This window comes from Eriocheir sinensis, chromosome 7 (genome assembly GCF_024679095.1).
Source record: "Eriocheir sinensis breed Jianghai 21 chromosome 7, ASM2467909v1, whole genome shotgun sequence".
In the NCBI taxonomy this organism is placed as follows: Eukaryota; Metazoa; Arthropoda; class Malacostraca; order Decapoda; family Varunidae; genus Eriocheir; species Eriocheir sinensis.
In genome coordinates, this window is record NC_066515.1 from 6,656,507 (window position 1) to 6,677,229 (window position 20,723).

Genomic DNA, 20,723 nt, shown 5'->3' on the forward strand with positions numbered 1-20,723 from the left:
TTAAAACTCGCAAGCTCTTCGGATTCTTTCCTTTTCCTCCTCTTCTCTCTTTTCCTCCTCCTCTCCCCTGATCCTCTCAAAAGCTATAGAATTATTAGTTTTTTTTTATATCCATCTGGTTCCAATTCTTCCCTCCGTTACACCACTATTATCACCACTATCTCTCTCTCTCTCTCTCTCTCTCTCTCTCTCTCTCTCTCTCTCTCTCTCTCTCTCTCTCTCTCTCTCTCTCTCTCTCCTTCCTACCCATAGCATTCACCAAACTTCCTAACCACCTTCCATTTACCTTTCACCCTCCATTTCCCGTTGCCATCACTCTCAATCAGTCTTACTCAAGCGCCGCAACCATCAGACACCACAGCCCATTCTCTTTTTACTATTTCCTTTCTTACACCGACCATAGAAAAGCGATTTGGACAGCCCATTTTCAGCCTTCACCCACCAACTCCACCTTCATTCACGACTATCAGCACTTTCACCCCTAACACCCATCTTAGACAGCCCTCTATCTGGACACATCCTTTATTCTGCCGAGCATCCTCTCCTCTTTCCTTCAACATGTCCCTCAAGACAGTTTGTCTAGTGGGAAGAAAAGGTGAACGGACACCTATAAAGGCGTGGAGAGAGAGAGAGAGAGAGAGAGAGAGAGAGAGAGAGAGAGAGAGAGAGAGAGAGAGAGAGAGAGAGAGAGAGAGAGAGAGAGAGAGAGAGAGAGAGAGAGAGAGAGAGAGAATACATGCCAACAGGCATACACACATACAGGCAGACAGACAAACAGATAGACATACCGACAGCGACAGAGGCAAACGAAAAGACAGGCAGATAGAGAAGAAAGAAATTAAAGTTGAGAAACATTAAAGACCAGAAGAAATAATAATAAATTAGGACCAATATCAAAAGGACAACATGGCGGGCTGAATTCATAAATGCAAAAAACAAAACGTAAATAACAAAGAAATGTAAAAGACACGGGCCATAAACGTAGGGAGAGATATGACAATGACCTTCCATATGCACTGAAGGGTGAGAAAAATAATTAAAAGTAGAAATAATAAAGTTGAAAATGAAAATATCAATAATATCAATTGAGTAAAAATAATGAAACTGAGGGAACGCCAGTTTGGTGAGTATATTTTTTTAATATTAAGTCGGAAGTCCTCCTCCTCTGCATCATTTCCCTTCCATGATAAAAAAAAAAAGTTGGAAAATTAAAAGGTGAGTAAAAGTTGCAAGAACGGTGAAGGATAAAGAGAGAGGGAGAGGAGGCAAGGAGTGAGAGTAGAGGGGAAGGTGAGTATAAAAAAAAAAGAGAAAGGAGAGAGAGAGAGAGAGAGAGAGAGAGAATTAAAGATCAACAAAGCATATACACGCACTGGCACAAGAAACACACTCACACTCACACAAAGGACGTGTAGGAGACAACAAGCAGTGGAGGAAAAAAGAGAGAAATATGAGACGCAGAGAGTACAGGAGGCAAAAAATACCTTAGCAAAAAAAAAGAGAAACGGATCGAAGAAGCCAAGATACATAACACACACACACACACACACACACACACACACACACACACACACACACACACACATTGCGCAGAGAGACGACTTGAATGAGGAAAACAGTAAAGTATCACATAACTGGAGCTCTAAGTTAATAAGTGAGGCCGGGCACCCCATCTCTCACTCGTCTCGTTAGCTCCAAGAAAACGCGACCCTGAGTGCCACTTCACTATTTTTTACTTATTACTCAACGTTTCCTTCCAATTAAAACGTTTGTCTTTCTTCATACGCCTTGATTTATGCCTTTAATCTTCTCTAGAGTGCCTCATTCTTTTTCCCTTCAACAATGCTCATTTGTCTCATTTTTGTTTCTTTTCGACGTTATTATTTTTCTCTAATTTCTTATTCTTTATAATCTTTTCTTCTTTTTTCCTCTTTTCTTCTACTTTCCTTTTCGTTTCCGTTCTGGTATATTAAATGTGTGTTTTTGTTGTTGTCTCTTCTCGCTGTTCTTTATTTTTTTTATGTTGCTATAACTTTCTCTTTTCTCTCATTCTCTTATTTTCTTTTTCAGCGTCATTTCAGCGTCATGATCATCTACCTCCTTCTCCTCCTCCTCCTCCTCCTCCTTTTTTTTTTCTTTCATTTTCTTTTTCTTTTTCTTTTCTATTTTTCTTTTTCTTCTTTTTCTTCTTCTTTTTCCTCTTCTTTTTCTTCTTCTACTGCTTCTTCTTCATCTTCTTCATCTTCTTCTTCTTCTTCTCCTTCTTCTCCTCCTCCTCCTCCTCCTCCTCCTCCTCCTCCTCCTCTTCCTGTACTACTCTCCTAATAACAGAGTTTCTGTTTCTTCTTTTTTCTTTTCATTTTTTTTCTTTTTCCGTAATCGTCTTTGCTGCTGGGCCTCCTTATAATTCTACTTTTTCTTAGTTTGTTTCTTTCTTTGTTTCTTTCTTATATGTCAATATTTTCCTTTTACTTATTGTTCTTGTTCTTATTTTTTTCTATTTGGTTGTCGTTCACCCCTTTCTTTTCTTCCTTCACCTCCGCCAGTAAATCATCCACTTCATGATTTTGTTTCAGCTTCATTCCCTGCCATTCCTATTTACCCATCAGCACCAACCACCACCAATACAAACCACCATATATACTTTTTTAACTGTATTTACCAAAGAAAGATTAGACGATATACCTCAGGGAGAACAAAACTACACGGGAGAAGAGGGAGAAGGATCAACCAACATCAATGTAAGTAGAGAGGTCGTGATTAGACAGATAGATAGCCTCAAAGTTACTAAGAAACCAGGGCCAGATGAAATCTTCCCCAGGGTAATAAAGGAATGTAAATCTGAAATCAGTGGGCAGCTAACATAAGTTTTTAGGAAGTCGCTAGACACATTTAGGGTAGGCGGTGGCCGAACTGGTAGCGTCCTGGGCCCACATTCACCGCGTGATGGACGACGCGGGTTCGAATCCCCACGCTACCACTCGGATTTTTCAGTCACCGCCGAGTGGCTTAAAACTACCCACATGCTGTCCTGAAGACCACCCATCAACCCGGACTCTAGAGGAAGCCGTCCAAGCGAATCAAGAACGAGTTCCGGGGGGCAGCATGAGCCAATGCAAGATGGCGCCACTATAAACACTCGCCTGCGCCAGAACGGGCTGGGCCGAGCATCAGGCCCCACCTGGAAGAAGCCTTGGGCCGACCATCAGGCCCCACCAGGAAGATGCCTACCGGCGCAACAGGCAACGACGTACAAAAAAAAAAAAAAAAAAAGGGATGGTGCCTGTTTCATGGGGGCAGGCACACGTTATTCCAATATTTAAGAAGGGAGACAAATCTTCTATGCAAAACTATATGCCGATTAGTTTGACGCCAGTTATAGGTAAAATGCATGAGTCAATAACATATATTAGTATTAGGGACCATATTGACAGACATAACTTAATTCATGACTCACAGCATGGGTTTATTAGAGGAAAGTCGTGCCTTACTAATATTGTATCCTTTTACAATAGAGTATACGAGGCAGCTGACAATGATGAGAGTTACGATATAGTTTATCTTGATTTTAGTAAGTCCTTCGATAAGGTACCACACCAGAGACTGTTAAATAAAGTAAGGGCTCATGGAATAGGAGGGAAGGTTTATGATTGGATTAGGGCGTGGATTAGCAATAGGAAACACAGGGTTACCATTAACGTTAAAAAATCCGAATGGGGTAATGTTACTAGTGGGGCTCCTCAAGGTTCAGTTTTAGGCCCGCTTTTATTCATTATCTACATCAATGACATAGACAATGGGATAAATAGTGACATAGGTAAATTTGCGAATGACACCAAAATATGACGCACTATTAGCACAGGGGAGGATGCCTGATAACTGCAGGAGGATCTCAACAAACTGTCAGCTTGGTCAGATAAATGGCAGATCAATTTTAACATCACCAAGTGTAGCGTACTATGTGTAGGAACACGCAACCCATTATTCGGGTATAGTTGAGACTCCACAGCGATAGGTAGAGCAGAGTGTGAAAGGGATTTGGGAGTGTTAGTGAACTCTGACCTAAAACTAAGAAAGCAATGTATTAGTGCAAGGAATAGGGTTAACAGGGTTTTAGGCTTTATTAACAGGACGGTAACCAACAGGAGTGCAAAGGTCATCCTCAGACTCTGTTTAGCGTTAGTTAGGCCACACTTAGATTATGCTGTCCAGTTTTGGTGCCCACACAACAGAATGGGCGTCACCTTGCTAGAATCAGTTCAGCGGAGGATGACCAAGATGATTCAGGGGCTGAGGAATATCTCAACTTACATTCCCTAGAAAGACGAAGAGTGCGGAGAGAACTGGTAGAAGTATTGAAATGGGTCAAGGGTTATAACAAAGGGTATATAAGTGAAATACTGATAATCAGCCAGCAGGATAGAACACGCAGTAATGGATTTAAATTAGAAAAGTATAGATTTAGGAGGGAAATATGCAGGCATTGGTTTAGTAATAGGTGGTGGGGGGAATGGAATAGACTCAGCAATCACATAGTGAGTGCAGGGACGATAGCTTGTTTTAAGAGTAGACTTGATAGCTGCATGGACGAGAATGACAGGTGGCAGTGGGAGGGAATCTGGAGCTGTCCTGTGTAGGCCATTTGGCCTCTTGCAGTCTCCCTATGTTAACACTGTCACTGACATAATCCCCCATTACCAACACCACTACCAATACCGTCAACGAAGTTAACATCATCACCACCATATTACCACCATTATCATCACCACCACCACCACCACCACCACCACGAACCAGTGAATGCCTCTGCACAGTGCGTGACAAGATTAATGAACGCCGTGAATGAGCCACTGAGGCCTGAGGTAGGTAAGCATTGGTTCGTGTGCACGGAGGAAATAAAGAAAAATAAATTAAAGAGAAGGAAGAGGACGATTTAATTCAAGGTAATAATACATCAGGCTGCCGCTACACACGCGGTGCCTAAAAATGCTAGACGTAATATTCTGGATTTTCTTCCCTATTCATTTCTCGTTTTTGCTTTTTTCTCCTCAATTTGGCTCCGGCAGTCTAAGAAAGCGAATATTTTTGTAGGTCACATAGTGATGTTTGGAGGAGGAGGAGGAGGAGGAGGAAGAGGAGGAAGAAGTAAAGGAGGAGGAGGAAGTAAAGGAGGAGGAGGAAGAAGTAAAGGAGGAGGAGGAAGAAGAGGAGGAGGAGGAGGAGGAGGAGGAGGAGGAGGAAAAGGGGAAGAGGTGGAGGAGAGGGAGTAAGAAATTGTTCCAAGAGAGGTGAAGAGGCAAGGAAGAAAAACGAAAATGAAGAGGAAAGAATACTACATCGGCAAATGAAGCGATAATAAAATATAAATGAAAAAGTGCGGAAAATATAATGATTGGATTTAAGTTTTCAAACCTTAAAAGGCCAAGAAAGCAATCAAAATATCCGGATAAGCAGACACATGAGAAATCTTCAAAACCTAACTATTCTTGAACATTTACCTTATTATGTGAGATACTTGTCATAGAAGTCTCTCTCTCTCTCTCTCTCTCTCTCTCTCTCTCTCTCTCTCTCTCTCTCTCTCTCTCTCTCTCTCTCTCTCTCTCTCTCTCTCAAATATGGTGTAAGGTGATGGGTAACGATTACACATTTTACACACACACACACACACAATGACTATTAGAAAGCATGCTGCCGAAAACTTGTCGCATCCGTGAGGTTGGCAGGCGTGGTTGGCCTTTCTGCGGCTCTGTTGCTGATGATCAAACGGAGCCAACATGTCATGGCAAACACCCGGCGCCAATTAAATAGTAATCGGTCCACTATAATCATTTATCCATTGTGTCAGATATTACCGCCCATTATAGTGATGTCTGATCTCAATATTGAGGTACGGTAGCAAAAAAAAAAAAACGATATGCCTCTCACTTAATAAAGGACACCAGATATTATAACATCTAGATCCCCGATAATTACCTATACAAAACCAAATAATCCGGAGTGTTTATCGACACAAAGGTTATTTAATCCTGATTTGCAATGGAGAGCTTCAGATACACCAAACGAAAAGGTTCTATGAACTTTATAATCATTCATTGCAGTATTTACACAAAACAACTCACATAAATGTCAAACAACAAAAGATAACATCTTTGCCGGGAAGCGGCTGCTAAAAAAGGGCGGCGATACACCAGAACACTAAAATATCCCAGTCACCTTATGTCTTTAGCTTAGGGTTCCTAAACTGTAGGTCATAATCTCCTGAAGGGTGGAGGGTGATTGGCTGGGTGCTCGCGAAGCCTAACAAGAATGAACTTGGGAAATTATCTTAATATCTTATCGTCTTGAGATTGTTGTTGATGCATTTATTATGCTAGTGCTGTATGTTTCTGCTAGTGAGTGTTGAAATCAGGGTATCTTTCGAGGCACGTCAGGGCCGGGCCGGGTATGGGTGAAAATTTGTGTATTGAAAAGTTGCGTAAAACGCACTGCAGATATCAGGCGGTCGTATGGGTTTCAAGAGTTTGGGAAAGGGTCGCGAGCGCAAGCACGTTGGGAAGTACTGCAAGCTGAGCTGCTGGGAGCGAGCAGATAATCGGCTAAACAGCATGGGTTGAAAATTAATTACATGCGAGTCTTCAAACAAAATCAAAATATTTATCTACGGACAAGCATTTGAAAACATTGCTTATTAAAAAAGAAGGGTGTGACTGCTAGAAATGCATGTGTACGTGTTCAGAGTCACTGTGTAAAGACTGTGGATGGCGTGCTACACTTACCTGCACACTTATACCCAGAGTCTATAAAAATACACGGTCATCCCACGCGTAGGACGATGACGTCACACGGTCCCTTTGTATGATTCTAGAGATTTACCTTCAGGTTTCTGGCTTTCCATATAGAAAACAAAAATTTAAGGAATAACTCGTGTGACAAAAAGAACGCAAGTTAAAGGTAGAGGAGACGAGGAGCCTAGAAGAATGTGGCAGCAGAATCGTGTGACGTCATGCGCAAAATGTTTCAATATTGGAACCCAGAATGGAATGACTGTGTATTCTTAAACTGTGGACATAAACTTTAATTGTAAGCGTATTAGTATAATTAAGCGTACAAGAATTCGTTCGCTATTGTCTTCGATGTGAGTGGTCCATTACTAGGTGTGTGTACTGTGACGGCGCGTAATCATGTAGGTGCAACTGTACTTGTGGAAGCATGTTTGTGTAGCAGTTTGCATAGGAGCGTATATTTAGCTGTCCTGCGTCTTTGGTAAGAGCATGCCTTATCAGGCGCTCAATAAAAGTTGCACCATGCCGGTAATGAAGGAAATAGTGGCGCGGAATCAGCACTGCAGGAAGGTACGGCAGAGAGGTGAGGTGTTGCAGAGGTGTTTCTCTCTCTCTCTCTCTCTCTCTCTCTCTCTCTCTCTCTCTCTCTCTCTCTCTCTCTCTCTCTCTCTCTCTCTCTCTCTCCAGTTGGTGAATTAGGGAGACTACAGTTGGTGGATGAGGGAGACTACAGATGGTGGATGAGGGAGACTACAAATGGTTGATGAAGGAGACTACAACTGGGGGATGAGGGAGACTACAGTTGGGAGATGAGGGAGAGGATGATCCCAGCTTTTAAGGCGAAGTGTTCTGGAGAGGATGAAAAGGACGCTAGACAACGTGGTTTCCCATTGCAAAAGAAACACGTACACCCACACGGACAAAATTTTATCCGTTAGTAACACCATGGGGAAATTGGAAAAAAAATAATAATTCCAAGTTAAATATATGGAATCGAATGTAATCGCAAAACTGCTTAGAAGCTACCGCTGTTGTTTTTTAGTTAGGAATAATTGAGATCCCTTAGTAAGTAATTGGCGTGTATGGTTCTGGTAACGCGCAGCTGCAAACCGCACATAACTAGTTTTGATCTGCGTCTGGCTAATTGAGTATTCAATAAACGGGGCTCATCAAAATAACTCAAAACATCAAATCATTTTTATTTTTCTGGAAGGCCGAGAAATTAAGGAAGAAGTGAACAGCTGCTTCTGTCTTTCGTGCGGCGTTACGTTACTAATAAGCGTTGATGCATAGCACACAGCATGGACACGCCACGCATCGATCCTAAAACTTGGCTTCGTGACATATGACAAAAAAGCAACACTAAAACAAATACTCAATATATTCTCCAGTACGGGGAACAACACAGATAAAGCCTCCAGACAGAAGGGCTAAACGTTGGGTTAGTGTTGAGGTAGACATTTATAAAAAAACAATAAAACTATAAGCTTTTCTTTAATATTTCACGTGTCACTGCCTAACAATGAAGGCAAGTAGGATACACACAAAAAAGGTAGAAATCCATATTTCCCAAATTCACCGCGTGCCCGTGAATAATTAATCCCAACACATTAACACTTTAAGTCAAGATCTGCCGCAAGGTTTCGTCGTGGCAATGCTAAGGAGATGTACGTGGCTCCTCGGTGCTACTGGTCGCCAGATGACAGAGAAAGCTAAGGAGATGCACGTGACTCCTCGGTGCTACTGTTCGCCAGATGACATAGAAAGCTAAGGAGATGTACGTGGCTCCTCGGTGCTACTGTTCGCCAGATGACATAGAAAGCTAAGGAGATGTACGTGGCTCCTCGGTGCTACTGTTCGCCAGATGACATAGAAAGCTAAGGAGATGTACGTGGCTCCTCGGTGCTACTGTTCGCCAGATGACATAGAAAGCTAAGGAGATGCACGTGGCTCCTCGTTACTCCTGTTCGCCAGATGACACAGAAAGCTAAGGAGATGTACGTGGCTCCACGGTGCTACTGTTCGCCAGATGACATAGAAAGCTAAGGAGATGTACGTGGCTCCTCGGTGCTACTGTTCGCCAGATGACATAGAAAGCTAAGGAGATGTACGTGGCTCCACGGTGCTACTGTTCGCCAGATGACATAGAAAGCTAAGGAGATGTACGTGGCTCCTCGGTGCTACTGTTCGCCAGATGACATAGAAAGCTAAGGAGATGTACGTGGCTCCACGGTGCTACTGTTCGCCAGATGACATAGAAAGCTAAGGAGATGTACGTGGCTCCACGGTGCTACTGTTCGCCAGATGACATAGAAAGCTAAGGAGATGTACGTGGCTCCACGGTGCTACTGTTCGCCAGATGACATAGAAAGCTAAGGAGATGTACGTGGCTCCTCGGTGCTACTGTTCGCCAGATGACATAGAAAGCTAAGGAGATGTACGTGGCTCCACGGTGCTACTGTTCGCCAGATGACATAGAAAGCTAAGGAGATGTACGTGGCTCCACGGTGCTACTGTTCGCCAGATGACATAGAAAGCTAAGGAGATGTACGTGGCTCCACGGTGCTACTGTTCGCCAGATGACAAAGAAAGCTAAGGAGATGCACGTGGCTCCTCGTTACTCCTGTTCGCCAGATGACACAGAAAGCTAAGGAGATGCACGTGGCTCCTCGGTACTCCTGTTCACCAGATGACATAGAAAGCTAAGGAGATGCACGTGGCTCCTCGGTACTCCTGTTCACCAGATGACATAGAAAGCTAAGGAGATGCACGTGACTCCTCGGTGCTACTGTTCGCCAGATGACATAGAAAGCTAAGGAGATGTACGTGGCTCCACGGTGCTACTGTTCGCCAGATGACACAGAAAGCTAAGGAGATGCACGTGGCTCCTCGTTACTCCTGTTCGCCAGATGACATAGAAAGCTAAGGAGATGCACGTGGCTCCTCGTTACTCCTGTTCGCCAGATGACACAGAAAGCTAAGGAGATGCACGTGGCTCCTCGGTACTCCTGTTCGCCAGATGACATAGAAAGCTAAGGAGATGTACGTGGCTCCTCGTTACTACTGTTCACCAGATGACATAGAAAGCTAAGGAGATGCACGTGGCTCCTCGGTACTCCTGTTCACCAGATGACATAGAAAGCTAAGGAGATGCACGTGGCTCCTCGGTACTCCTGTTCACCAGATGACATAGAAAGCTAAGGAGATGCACGTGGCTCCTCGGTACTCCTGTTCACCAGATGACATAGAAAGCTAAGGAGATGCACGTGGCTCCTCGGTACTCCTGTTCGCCAGATGACATAGAAAATCAGTGTTGAAAAGTAATTTTGAACGTAAAGATGGATAACAATGATTAGTTAACACTAGATGCTTAATATGTACAACAAGGTTTCGAAGTGAGAATGAATATGGCCTGCACGGCGTTTCTAAACGCTGTAGGTATATATATATATATATATATATATATATATATATATATATATATATATAGATATATATATATATATATATATATATATATATATATATATATATATATATATACACGCACACTTGGGTAAAATGCCATTGAGGATACATGCTTTATTAAAGTCAACAGCAGATTTTGCTTTATTCTCTTTATAAGTTGTTGTTTTTCTATTTCACGCACTGTGGCGCGGTCTTCTGGTTGTAGGTAATGGAGATCCATGTCTCAAGACGTCTTTCGGCCTATTCGGCCATCTTCAGGAGATGTTCTCTTTGCAGGTGTAGGAGAAGGAGTGAGTGAGCTGCTTCTTGGGGATTTACTCCCTAAATAGGGGGAACGGGCCTTTGTCAAACGACGGCCCTTCGCAGGGGGGAACCCGCCGCTGGCGTGCGGCGGGTGTGGGGACGCCTCCGCCTCCGCCACAGCCACGGGTAACAGCCGGCGAGCAGCGACGGAGGCACGGGCTCTCTGGGCAGGCGCCCAGTAGACACCCGTAGCGGTACTCGTGCGAGCAGCCGACCGGTCGACTTGACCGCGGAGGGGTGGCCCAAAGCGAGGATGACCCCACGGCACCTCACCTCCGTAGAAGGGCCACCCGGCTGCTCGCCCGAGGAGTGCTGGCGTTCCAATTAGTGAGCTTCCGGGAAGCTTAATGATCACTCGGCACTGCGCATTGCCGCTAGTACCGGTACCGTTAGGATCTTAGTGACGCTCGGTGCTCGCCCGCCTCCATGTGGTATGAGCCCTTTGTGTGTCACTGCCCCGCTGACCGTCTCCCCAAGTTCCCACCATTTTGTCCTGCTTTCCGTTTCCATCACAGCTCCCGTTTCCATTATTTTATTTATTTATTGGAGTTACTGGATAATTTTTCATGTCCGATTCTTTTTCTTTTTTAGGTTGCTAATAAATATTGTTACTGTTATTAGACTATGACCGAGTGCCCACTACCCATATCACCGAGATATCCACTCACTAAGTGGTGATCTCTCTCTCTCTCTCTCTCTCTCTCTCTCTCTCTCTCTCTCTCTCTCTCTCTCTCTCTCTCTCTCTCTCTCGCCTGCTACACCTCCAATATTTAATCATCTTATATAATTCATCATGCAATTCTTTATAGCCAGAAACTCTCGCCTAGGGATTCAAACTTTTTTCGTTAATGCTTTACTGGATAAATATGATCTCTCTCTCTCTCTCTCTCTCTCTCTCTCTCTCTCTCTCTCTCTCTCTCTCTCTCTCTCTCTCTCTCTCTCTCTCGCCTACTCACCTCCAATATTTAATCATCTTATATAATCCATCGTGCAATTCTTTATAGCCAAAAACTCTCGCCAAGGGATTCAAACTCTTTTTTCGTTAATGCTTTATTGGATAAATATGATCTCTCTCTCTCTCTCTCTCTCTCTCTCTCTCTCTCTCTCTCTCTCTCTCTCTCTCTCTCTCTCTCTCTCTCTCTCTCTCTCTCTCTCTAAAAGTTAACGAGTCATACGAATTTAACAGTGGCAAGTAAAAAGAAAACGAAGTCTTGGGTTAAAAGTTAGTGAGTCCTACGAGTCTTTAGAAAACGCTAATATATATTGTTATTGTTATCAGACTATGATCGAGTACCCACTACCCATATCACCGAGATATCCACTTACTAAGTGGTGATCTCTCTCTCTCTCTCTCTGAATGAAGTGAATATTTATTTTTTCGATAAAAAAATAGCATGTATAGTTATTATGGATGTACTCGATCATAGTCTAATAACAATAACAATATTTATTAGCAACCTAAAAAAAAAAATTGGACATGAAGAATTATCAATAAATCCAATAAATAAATCCGAGCAACTGTTACCGGTACCGAGCAATCTGGTACCGGTACCGTACCGTTTAGCTGGTACCGTTAGTACCGGTACTGGTACCGGTACCTGCCCACCCCTAGCAGACACCCGTAGTTGACACGTGCGAGCAGCCGACTGGTCGACTTGACCACGGAGGGGTGGCCCTAAGCGAGGATGACCCCACGGGTCCACCTCGCCTCCGTAGAAGGGCCACCCGGCTGCTCGCCCGAGGAGCTGCTTCTTCTTTCTTCTTTTAGGATTCTCCCCCTAATAAGGGGGAACGGGTCTTTGTCTAGCGACGGCCCGTCGCAGGGGGGAGCCCGCCGCTGGCGTGCGGCGGGTGTGGGGAAGCCTCCGCCGCCGCCACAGCCACGGGTAAAAGCCGGCGAGGCGGGGGTATATATTGCCTCGCTGAGCCTGCGCGTTAGTGTGCGCAGCCAATCATAGCTTAGCTTGGCGCTCGCTGCCTCTTTGTCGAGAGTGACGTGTCGGGTTGCTGCTGTATGTTTATTGCAAGTTTCTGGGAGTAAATTAGCACTGCCTCGGTCATTTTGAGTCTCTTGTTGTTGTTTTCTCTTGTCAATATTATGGTGTTGTCCTCCATGTGTTTCCTCCTCAGGACGAGCCCGTGTTCGCTGAGGTAATGCTTTCTTATTGCTCCATCTGTGAGGTGAGCTGTTATTCTCTCCGATAGAGTTGTTGTGGTGACGCCGATGTACCTAGAGTGTAGGCGACTGCAGTCACCAAAAGTACATGTGTGTTGGTACACGACGTTCACCACTTGTAATGGACTTGTTGGAGGTAGACAGCTGTTTCTCATGATCAGGTTGACGGTTTTTCTTGATTTATAGATAATTATGAGTTCGAGCTTGGTGTCGGGGTTGGTGGGTGTTACGTTCTTGTGGATGATCTTCTTAAGGGTCTTCTCGTCTTATTTGTATTCTGACGACATGGTGTTCTTGTAATAGAGGGTGATTCTCGGCGTGTCTTTCTCTTTTGGTTCAGGACTCATGAAGTTATCGAGACGTCGTTTAATCCCGTCGTCAATTTCTTGCTGCGGGTAGCCGTTGTTGGCGAGAAGCTGGGAAACTCTCTTCAGCTCGGTGTTCGCGACTGCCCATGTTGAGGTGTGTATGAGGGCCCTCTTGACAAAGGCGCTGATTACGCTGCGCCTATATCTTTCGGGGCATTCGCTAGCACCGTTGAGACAGAACCCGAGGTTAGTGGCTTTCACGTACACTTCTGTTGAAAAAGATGTGTCCTCACGATGCACCATGGTGTCCAGAAATGGGAGCTTATTTTGTTCTATTTCATGCGTGAAGTTTAAGCAGGAGTCGTTCTTGAATTCGGTGATTAACTCGTTGATGTGGCTCACGGTGTCAACGCTGATGAAGATGTCATCGACGTACCTCGAGTAGATTTGTGGTTTGAGTTGAGGGTGGCGTGCAAATAGCCTTTCTTCGATGGACCCCATGTAGAAGTTGGCGAAGAGGACGCCGAGGGGTGATCCCATGGCCACACCGTCTCGCTGCTCGTGCATCTTGCCGTCGGGTCCGTAAAATAGTACTTCTTTAGTACATGCTTGTAGAAGGAGGCGTAGCGAGGCTTCGGAAATGTTGAGTGGCTCTTCGTCTTCTAAGTGGTAGATGCGTTGACAGATGAGATCTATGGTTTCGTCGACCGGTACGTTGGTGAAGAGTGATTCAACACCACAAACGGCCGGCACCCCACCGAAGTCTCTCACTTTAGCGAACGATTCCATGAAGCGCCGAAATATCTCTTCCCTACCCACTCTACTGATGTCATTACCACCGAAACTGCAGAAGACGATAGGCTGTGTCCCTTCCCCTGCTAAAATTTCCTCCATTATGTCAGATACGTGCTGTATGCCTGCCACTCGAAGCCAATTTTCCTTATCCCTTGAACAAAAGTACCTGTCAATGAACCTGACTTGAGAGTCCCCAACCACCAGGACTTTCCTCTTGCTGTGACTGAACAACTACTACTACCCAATACTCTGCTGTGCTCATCAAAACTGGCCATGCTTCTTCTCCTTGCTACTGCTGCTGTCCTTTCCATTGTGCTGCTGCCCTGTGGCCTTATGGCGGTCTGTGCTTCTGAGGCTGTGCTGTTGCTGCTGGTGGTGTCGGTGTTCCTGTTACGGTCAACGCCTGCTACCCGCTAAATGTTATTCTAGTATTTTATACTCATAACACTTTGCTTTGTCTAGCTAGTCGCTGTCTCCAACACTACCACTACCTCTTCGCCCACATCAGTGTACACATACTTTCATATTTTATACTTTCATATTAGCTAAGCATCTCCGTGTTAATTGTTATAAGCCGTGCGTGTGTTCTGGCTAGTAGGAAAGTTTCATTGTCGACAAAAATAAGCCACGTGCACCTGCCCTGGTCGGAGACGACAAATCCCTGGGGACCGTTTAAAAGCCGCGTCACCCCCATCGATCCAGACAAGAGACGAGATGCCGTCTCGCCTTCGAACCTGCCCCGAATGTCGCTTGCGTCAGGCTCCACAGTATTTCCGTGTCACGAATGTAAAAACTGATATGTAGATTCTGTGTCAAAGCAAGCCAGGACGAGAGTAAAATATTAAAACTGAAGGGTATTATTGGAGGCCTCTCACAGCAACTCCCTGAACTAAAAGACCTGATTGGTAACCCCTTGACCCTTCCCGCGCGCTCACCAGCTGACCTCCCTGCCGCCTCTGCCTCGCCCTCTCTGCCGCCACCCCCCCCTCACCCTTCCACACTACAGCACCACCCAGCCCAGTCGCCTCTCGCTCCTCTCCTCCTCGGACTCGTCTTCTCCCCTTCCTCCTCCTGCACCCTCTCTTCTTTCCCCTCCCCTTCCTCCCGCTGCCTCTCTCCCATTTCACCGTCCTCCGAGGTGCCTTCCTTGTAGTCTTCCCCCAACACTCCCCCTTTCTCTCCCTCCCCCTCCGTCCAGACTCCCTCCCTCCCTCTTGCTCTTCCTCTTCCCCTTCCTTCTCTCCTCCCTCCCCCTCCTCCTCGACCTCCTCTGTCTTGCCCCCACCCACTTCTTTTTCTTCTCATTCTCCCCTGGCTCCTGCCCCTTCTTCCCCTCCCTCATCTTCCTCCTCCTCCTCCTCCTCCTCCTCCCCCCCTAGCTCTTTCGCCACAGCCACCCACCATGTTACCACCCCTTCCTCTCTCTCCCCGCCCCTTCCTCCTGTTCCAGCTTCTCTTCCCGCTCCTGGCGCCGTTCCCAGGAAGGTCTTAGTTGTTGGGGACAGTCAATCAAGCTCATTGACAGGTACTTTTGTTCAAAGGATAAGGACAATAGACTTAGAGTTTACTTTCTCGGGGCAGGTATATAACACATTTCTGACAGGATTGAGGATATTTTAGCGGGGGAAAGTACTCAGCCAATCGTCTTCTGCAGTTTCGGTGGCAATGATATCGGTAAAGTGGGAAGCAAAGAGATATTTAGGCGCTTTAGAGTGTAAACATGTAAATATTAATCCTAAATATCTATCCGTTTCCACTTCTTCTCCCTCTATCTGTATAAATCCTCTTTGACTAGGCAACCTCATGAACGAACGATGACGCACATAGCTTGTGCGGCTGCCGAGGGCAGTCATCATTTCGTCTCGATAGAGTTCACATCACACGCTCCGTGTAAGCCACAAAACCAGTAAAAAGACAATTTAAGCAAAGACTTTAACTCCAAACCTGCTAAACTTATATTGGTGGCAGCGGTTACAAAGCGATTACAAAGCGATTACAAAGCGATTACAAAGGATTTATCATAAAATAATACTGGCCTACACAAAGTGCCTCAAATTCCGTGGTGACTCCGTTGGCAACGACTCAGTGAACCAGTGTGAACTCAAGCACAACCTCTCTACAATTACGGGATTACTACACTCCCTATGAGACGACTACAAGCCCCATAGCTCGTACTTGCACCTACAAAAGAGGTCACCACCTACATTGAATCACCAAAACAACAATCTGTGCCACCACTCAGCAAACGTCCGTAACAAGTCTACCCAAAAATCCCACCTCAATTAACGGGATTAACCCCCTGCCGAACTCCCCCAACCCTGTATCTTCACAGTCACAAGAGGAGGAAGAGGAAGCTATATTCGTAGTGACAAGGTAGTAGCCGCGGCCAGGCAGCTCAAGTCCAGAGCGTCAGCAGTCTGCGTCAGCGTGCCGTCAATCAAAAGATCGGCAACACCCACCCCCGGCTAGTGGAACACGCCGCACAATTTTGGTTTGTCACCTGAACTATCACTCAAGTAAGACGAAACGTTGTTCCATAATTTAGTACATGTACCGTCGAAACCCCCCACTTCAAATAACATTCTCACCCTCGTCTCCCATTCTCCACTAATTTAACCTAATATAATCGCCATTTCATTTGTTCTTAATCCCTTACACGGATTACATTTAAATTCCTATCCCTACTCTCTTGTAATCCATACCGTTCGCCTTCAGCGCTCCTCCCCTCCCCGTTCACCAGCCCTACCCCTCTTTCGCCGGCGGCAGCCACGTCTTGCTGATCCCGGTGATATGTGTCGCCATCTGCACATCTGCTGATCCCAGTCATTTATGCCCTTGTACCGACCCACTCTTTCCTCAAGCGACCTCACGACTGCTTCACACCCAAGGTATCTTACCATTTCCTTACGGATTACCTACGAATCTTCCTATAAACTTCCCTTTAATCTTACTTAAAATTTCCCTTCCTATAATTTTCCTTATATACGTCCTAATATCTCCCCTACATTACAGCTTGTGCCGGAGAGCAGAGAGAAGTGAGTTAACCCACATCTCCTGCGTCCCAGTCTCCCCCCTCACCATACATCAGCCATACCATCATGCTCTGGTCTCCTTACAAATGCATCGGACACAGCTAAGTGACTCCCCCGTCTAACTCCCCATGTCCCAGGATCGAAAATTGGAAGAGGCTCTATCCTCTGCCTTCAGCGGTTTAACGATTGATACTCCCCATCACACAGTCCTCCGTTCAGGAGCTGCTTATCCAAAACCTATTCCCCCAGCACCCCCATTACCTCCTGCAAAGACGCTCCCCTCAGACTTTTCACCAGAGCCTTCCCAGACTACTTCCTCTTCCCAGACAGAACAGCACCAAAGTGACACAACCATGAGTGACAAACCTCAATATGTCATTTTAAGGGGCGAGGATAAAAATCCAAAATATACGGGCTCAGAGGAGACCGGCCCCGACCTCCTAACTCACCTGCAGAGGGTAGAGGATGCTTTTACCAAATTCCAATATACAAATGAAAAGGAGAAATTGGCCCACCTTTACGACAGCATCCACACGGGCCCTTGTCGGGCTCAATCCATTATAAAAAGTGACGCATTCAAGAAAGCCAAAACATATGGTGAAGCGAAAGCAAATCTCATCAGCCATTTCGGCTCCACATGCAAACAGGGTGCCCTGTCAGTCTTGTTCCGCCTAGCGGCTACCTACCGTCCCAAAATAAAGGCTAATATTGCAGTGGATGACTGTTTAGGCGTCGCGGGTGGAGCCTTCACAGAGTTTGAAACCCAATTCCGTCACTCCTCGTGGAATACCTATGTTAAAATGAACCTTGAGGATGTGTGCCGCCTTTTCTCATACTTTGTCTTTCTCCTCAATTGCACGGAGACACTCTTCAAAGAGTTACAAAAGGAAGAACCCCTACCAAAAGGTAGAACCCTTTTCAACCACATCAGTCCCCTGTCGGGACGAGAGCCACCAACAGAACCCACATCCTCAGCGGTGAGGGGTGTCAGACTTCAGAGGGGGCGTCCCCAAAGTCGCTCCCCGGCCGGAGCTCAGACCCCTAGGAACCATTCTGCCACACCCCGCGGCCGCCGCCCTTACAATAGAGGCAGGGGTCGCGGGCGTGGCTATAACACTCAATATTGTTACAACTGCAGAATCACAGGACACCATACACGTAATTGCTGGTACGGCAGCAACACCCAACAGTCAAGTCAATATTGTTCCTACCATAAGACATCAGGCCATAACACCAAGGATTGCCGCGCGAGGCCCCGGGGAGGTACCTCGTCGGGGGAAGCCTCGCGCGCCACGTCTCCCGCAATAACATAGGCTCAGGTACAAAATCACACCAGGTGTGTGGTATTCATACAACACCCCCAACCCGCACACCTTTAAACAAACCAAGTACATCCACAGCTCATTTTGACATTGAAACCCAACCTACGGATGTTGAAACCACTACCATGAAACACCATCGCATCGCTCTTTATCCCCAATCCTCCCTTGCCATGACTGTCCCTGCTCAGTGTAATGGTCACCAAATTAGTGTTTTCATGGACACAGGGGCATGTCCCAATATCATAAACATCGGTACATTGCGTGCCTTACATGACGCAAAGACTACCTTGGTATTGGAACCTCCCTGCCTAAAATTAAGTGGACTAGTATTTAGTTGTGATGTATGTATTCCTGACGAGGATGCCGTCGTTGAGATCAAAGTCAGTTAAGGGGACAGGAAGCGTTGGCAAGGAATTGGGGTCGCCACTCTGCAGATAGTATAGGATGGGTTGACAGAAGTTATCTGTTTGTTGCGCTGCGCGTATGGAATCATTCAAAGTTGGGTCATGAGTTCGACTTGGGTCATCAAAATGATCTACATTCATGTCCATTATCGCGCCGATATTTCTGGATAGGGCGTCCGCTACATGATTTACTGCTCCAGGGACATGAGCAAATGAGGGATTAAAGTCTTGGACAATGAGGCTCCATCGGGCCAATTTCCCCGTGAGGGTTTTAGTATTGAATAATTCCACCACGGCTGCGTGGTCGGTTCTGACATGGATATTGTAGCCATAAATGATGTCACGAAAATGACGTAATGCCCACACGACCGCAAGGGCCTCAAGGTGGGTAGTACTGTAGTTTGATTCTGCTTTGTTGAGCGTGCGACTTGCATATGCTAGAGGTTGTAATTTATTTCTAACATCATATTGCATGAGAGCGGCTCCTAGGCCCTTGCCACAAGCGTCTGTGTACAGGAAAAAGTCTTTTGTGTGGTCTGGGTAGGCCAGGACAGGCGGGGATGTTAGTGTTGTTCTAAGGTAATCAAAAGCTTCCTGATGTTCCGCCCCCCATGTAAATGTGGAGTCTTTGCGCAAAAGTTGAGTGAGGGGTCTTGCAATGCGTGAATAGTCCTTGATAAAGGATCGATAGTACCCGGACAGTCCTAGGAAGGAGCGGACAGATTTCACGTCTGTTGGCACAGGATAGTTAAAAATAGCCTTGACTTTGTCAGGAGTCGTATGTACACCATTCTGATCTAGTATATGGCCTAAGTATGTGATGCTTGGACGCAAAAAATGACATTTTGGGAAACGCAGAGTTAGACCTGCCTGGTAAAGGCGATTAAATACTTCTTGTAGTAGGGTAATGTGTGAGTCGACATCCTGTGACACTATGATGATGTCATCTATAAAGGCGAAAACCTGTTTGCCAAGGAGGCCATGCAAGACTTTGTTGACTAGCCTTTGGAACGTTAGTGGCGCACCACTAACTCCAAAGGGGAGTTTACGAAACTGCCAGTGACCCGAAGGGGTAGAGAAGGCTGTAAGCGGTTTACTATGCTCATCGAGGTCTACCTGCCAATAGCCACTTGCTAAATCTAAGGTCGTGAAAACCTTGTTGTTGGTGCCCATGCTGCTTAAAATATCCTGCAAGTGAGGTAAGGGGTATCTTTGAGGGTGCGAAACAGCATTTAGTTTCCTGTAGTCTACAACTGGCCGAAATTGGCCGTTTTTCTTCTTCACAAGGAAAATGGGAAAGTTCCAGGGAGAAGTAGTGTGTTCTATAATACCTGATGCTAACATGTCTTTGACTGCAGTATCTAGGATAGCTCTTTGAGAGTGTGGTGTTCTGTATGCAGGCACATAGATGGGGTTGGTATTGGGATCAACCGGTATTGTATGTGTTAAAACATTTGTGGATCCAATAGGATCATCCGGCAGACTGACAATGGAGTGGTATGTATCTAGTAGGTTGTGCAATTTCTCCCTTGCTTCTGGAAAAGCTAGATCTTCGAGATGAGTAGCTAGGTAATCATTTACTTTTTGTTTATGATGATCACTCCGCAAGATTTCAGAGGGGGAGATGATCTCTGATTCCTGTACGCTACCTATGCGTTCAGGTAGAACTTCAAAGTCAACGACGCATGTCCCTTGACGGAACTTGCGTACGTATGGGGATGAGTTGTGCATTATTAGGAAGGTTTGACCATGTTTATCTACTTTGCAAAGTGCATCCTCCATAGTCATGGCATTCATCTTCAAGCTCTCACTCATACAGATAGCCTCACATTCATCACTTATACCAGCAAGACGCATTTGAAGCATAGCTGATCCACGTCCTTCTAACGTGACGTCATTCGCCAGAACGCCGTGGACCCTTAAATGCTCTTGCGAAGTGGACGAGGAGGGTGAGGGAGGTAAGGTCTTGGAGGATGATGCACTGTGTTCCTTATTAACTTGCACTGCTGGAGATGAATTCTCAACCAGTGACCGCTGGGCCACGCGAGAAAGATGAGTATATTCTCCATCGGCGGAGGGAGAAGTGCACAACAATGGCTTTGGGGCCGTGAGTGTCCTAATTGGTGTTTCATG

At 45.7% G+C, this 20,723-nt stretch overlaps 1 protein-coding gene across 2 annotated transcripts; it reads left to right on the forward strand.

The window, feature by feature from the left end:
- The first annotated feature begins 15,599 nt into the window (after window positions 1-15,599).
- On the forward strand, window positions 15,600-18,507 carry LOC126992523 (uncharacterized). 2 transcript variants are annotated; one of them, XM_050851339.1, is made up of 2 exons: window positions 15,600-16,323; window positions 16,845-18,507. In XM_050851339.1, exon 2 carries the CDS (start codon window positions 16,993-16,995, stop codon window positions 18,175-18,177), a length of 1,185 nt encoding a protein of 394 aa, XP_050707296.1. In that variant the 5' UTR covers window positions 15,600-16,323; window positions 16,845-16,992; the 3' UTR covers window positions 18,178-18,507. The 2 variants fall into 2 exon arrangements, with proteins under 2 accessions (XP_050707296.1, XP_050707290.1); XM_050851333.1 differs by having other exon boundaries at window positions 15,602-16,720.
- The last annotated feature ends 2,216 nt before the right edge of the window (window positions 18,508-20,723 follow it).

What these genes read in the sequence shown, in the direction of transcription:
- LOC126992523 (XM_050851339.1), top strand. Translation starts at nt 16,993, where the DNA reads ATGTCCCAGGATCGAAAATTGGAAGAGGCTCTATCCTCTGCCTTCAGC.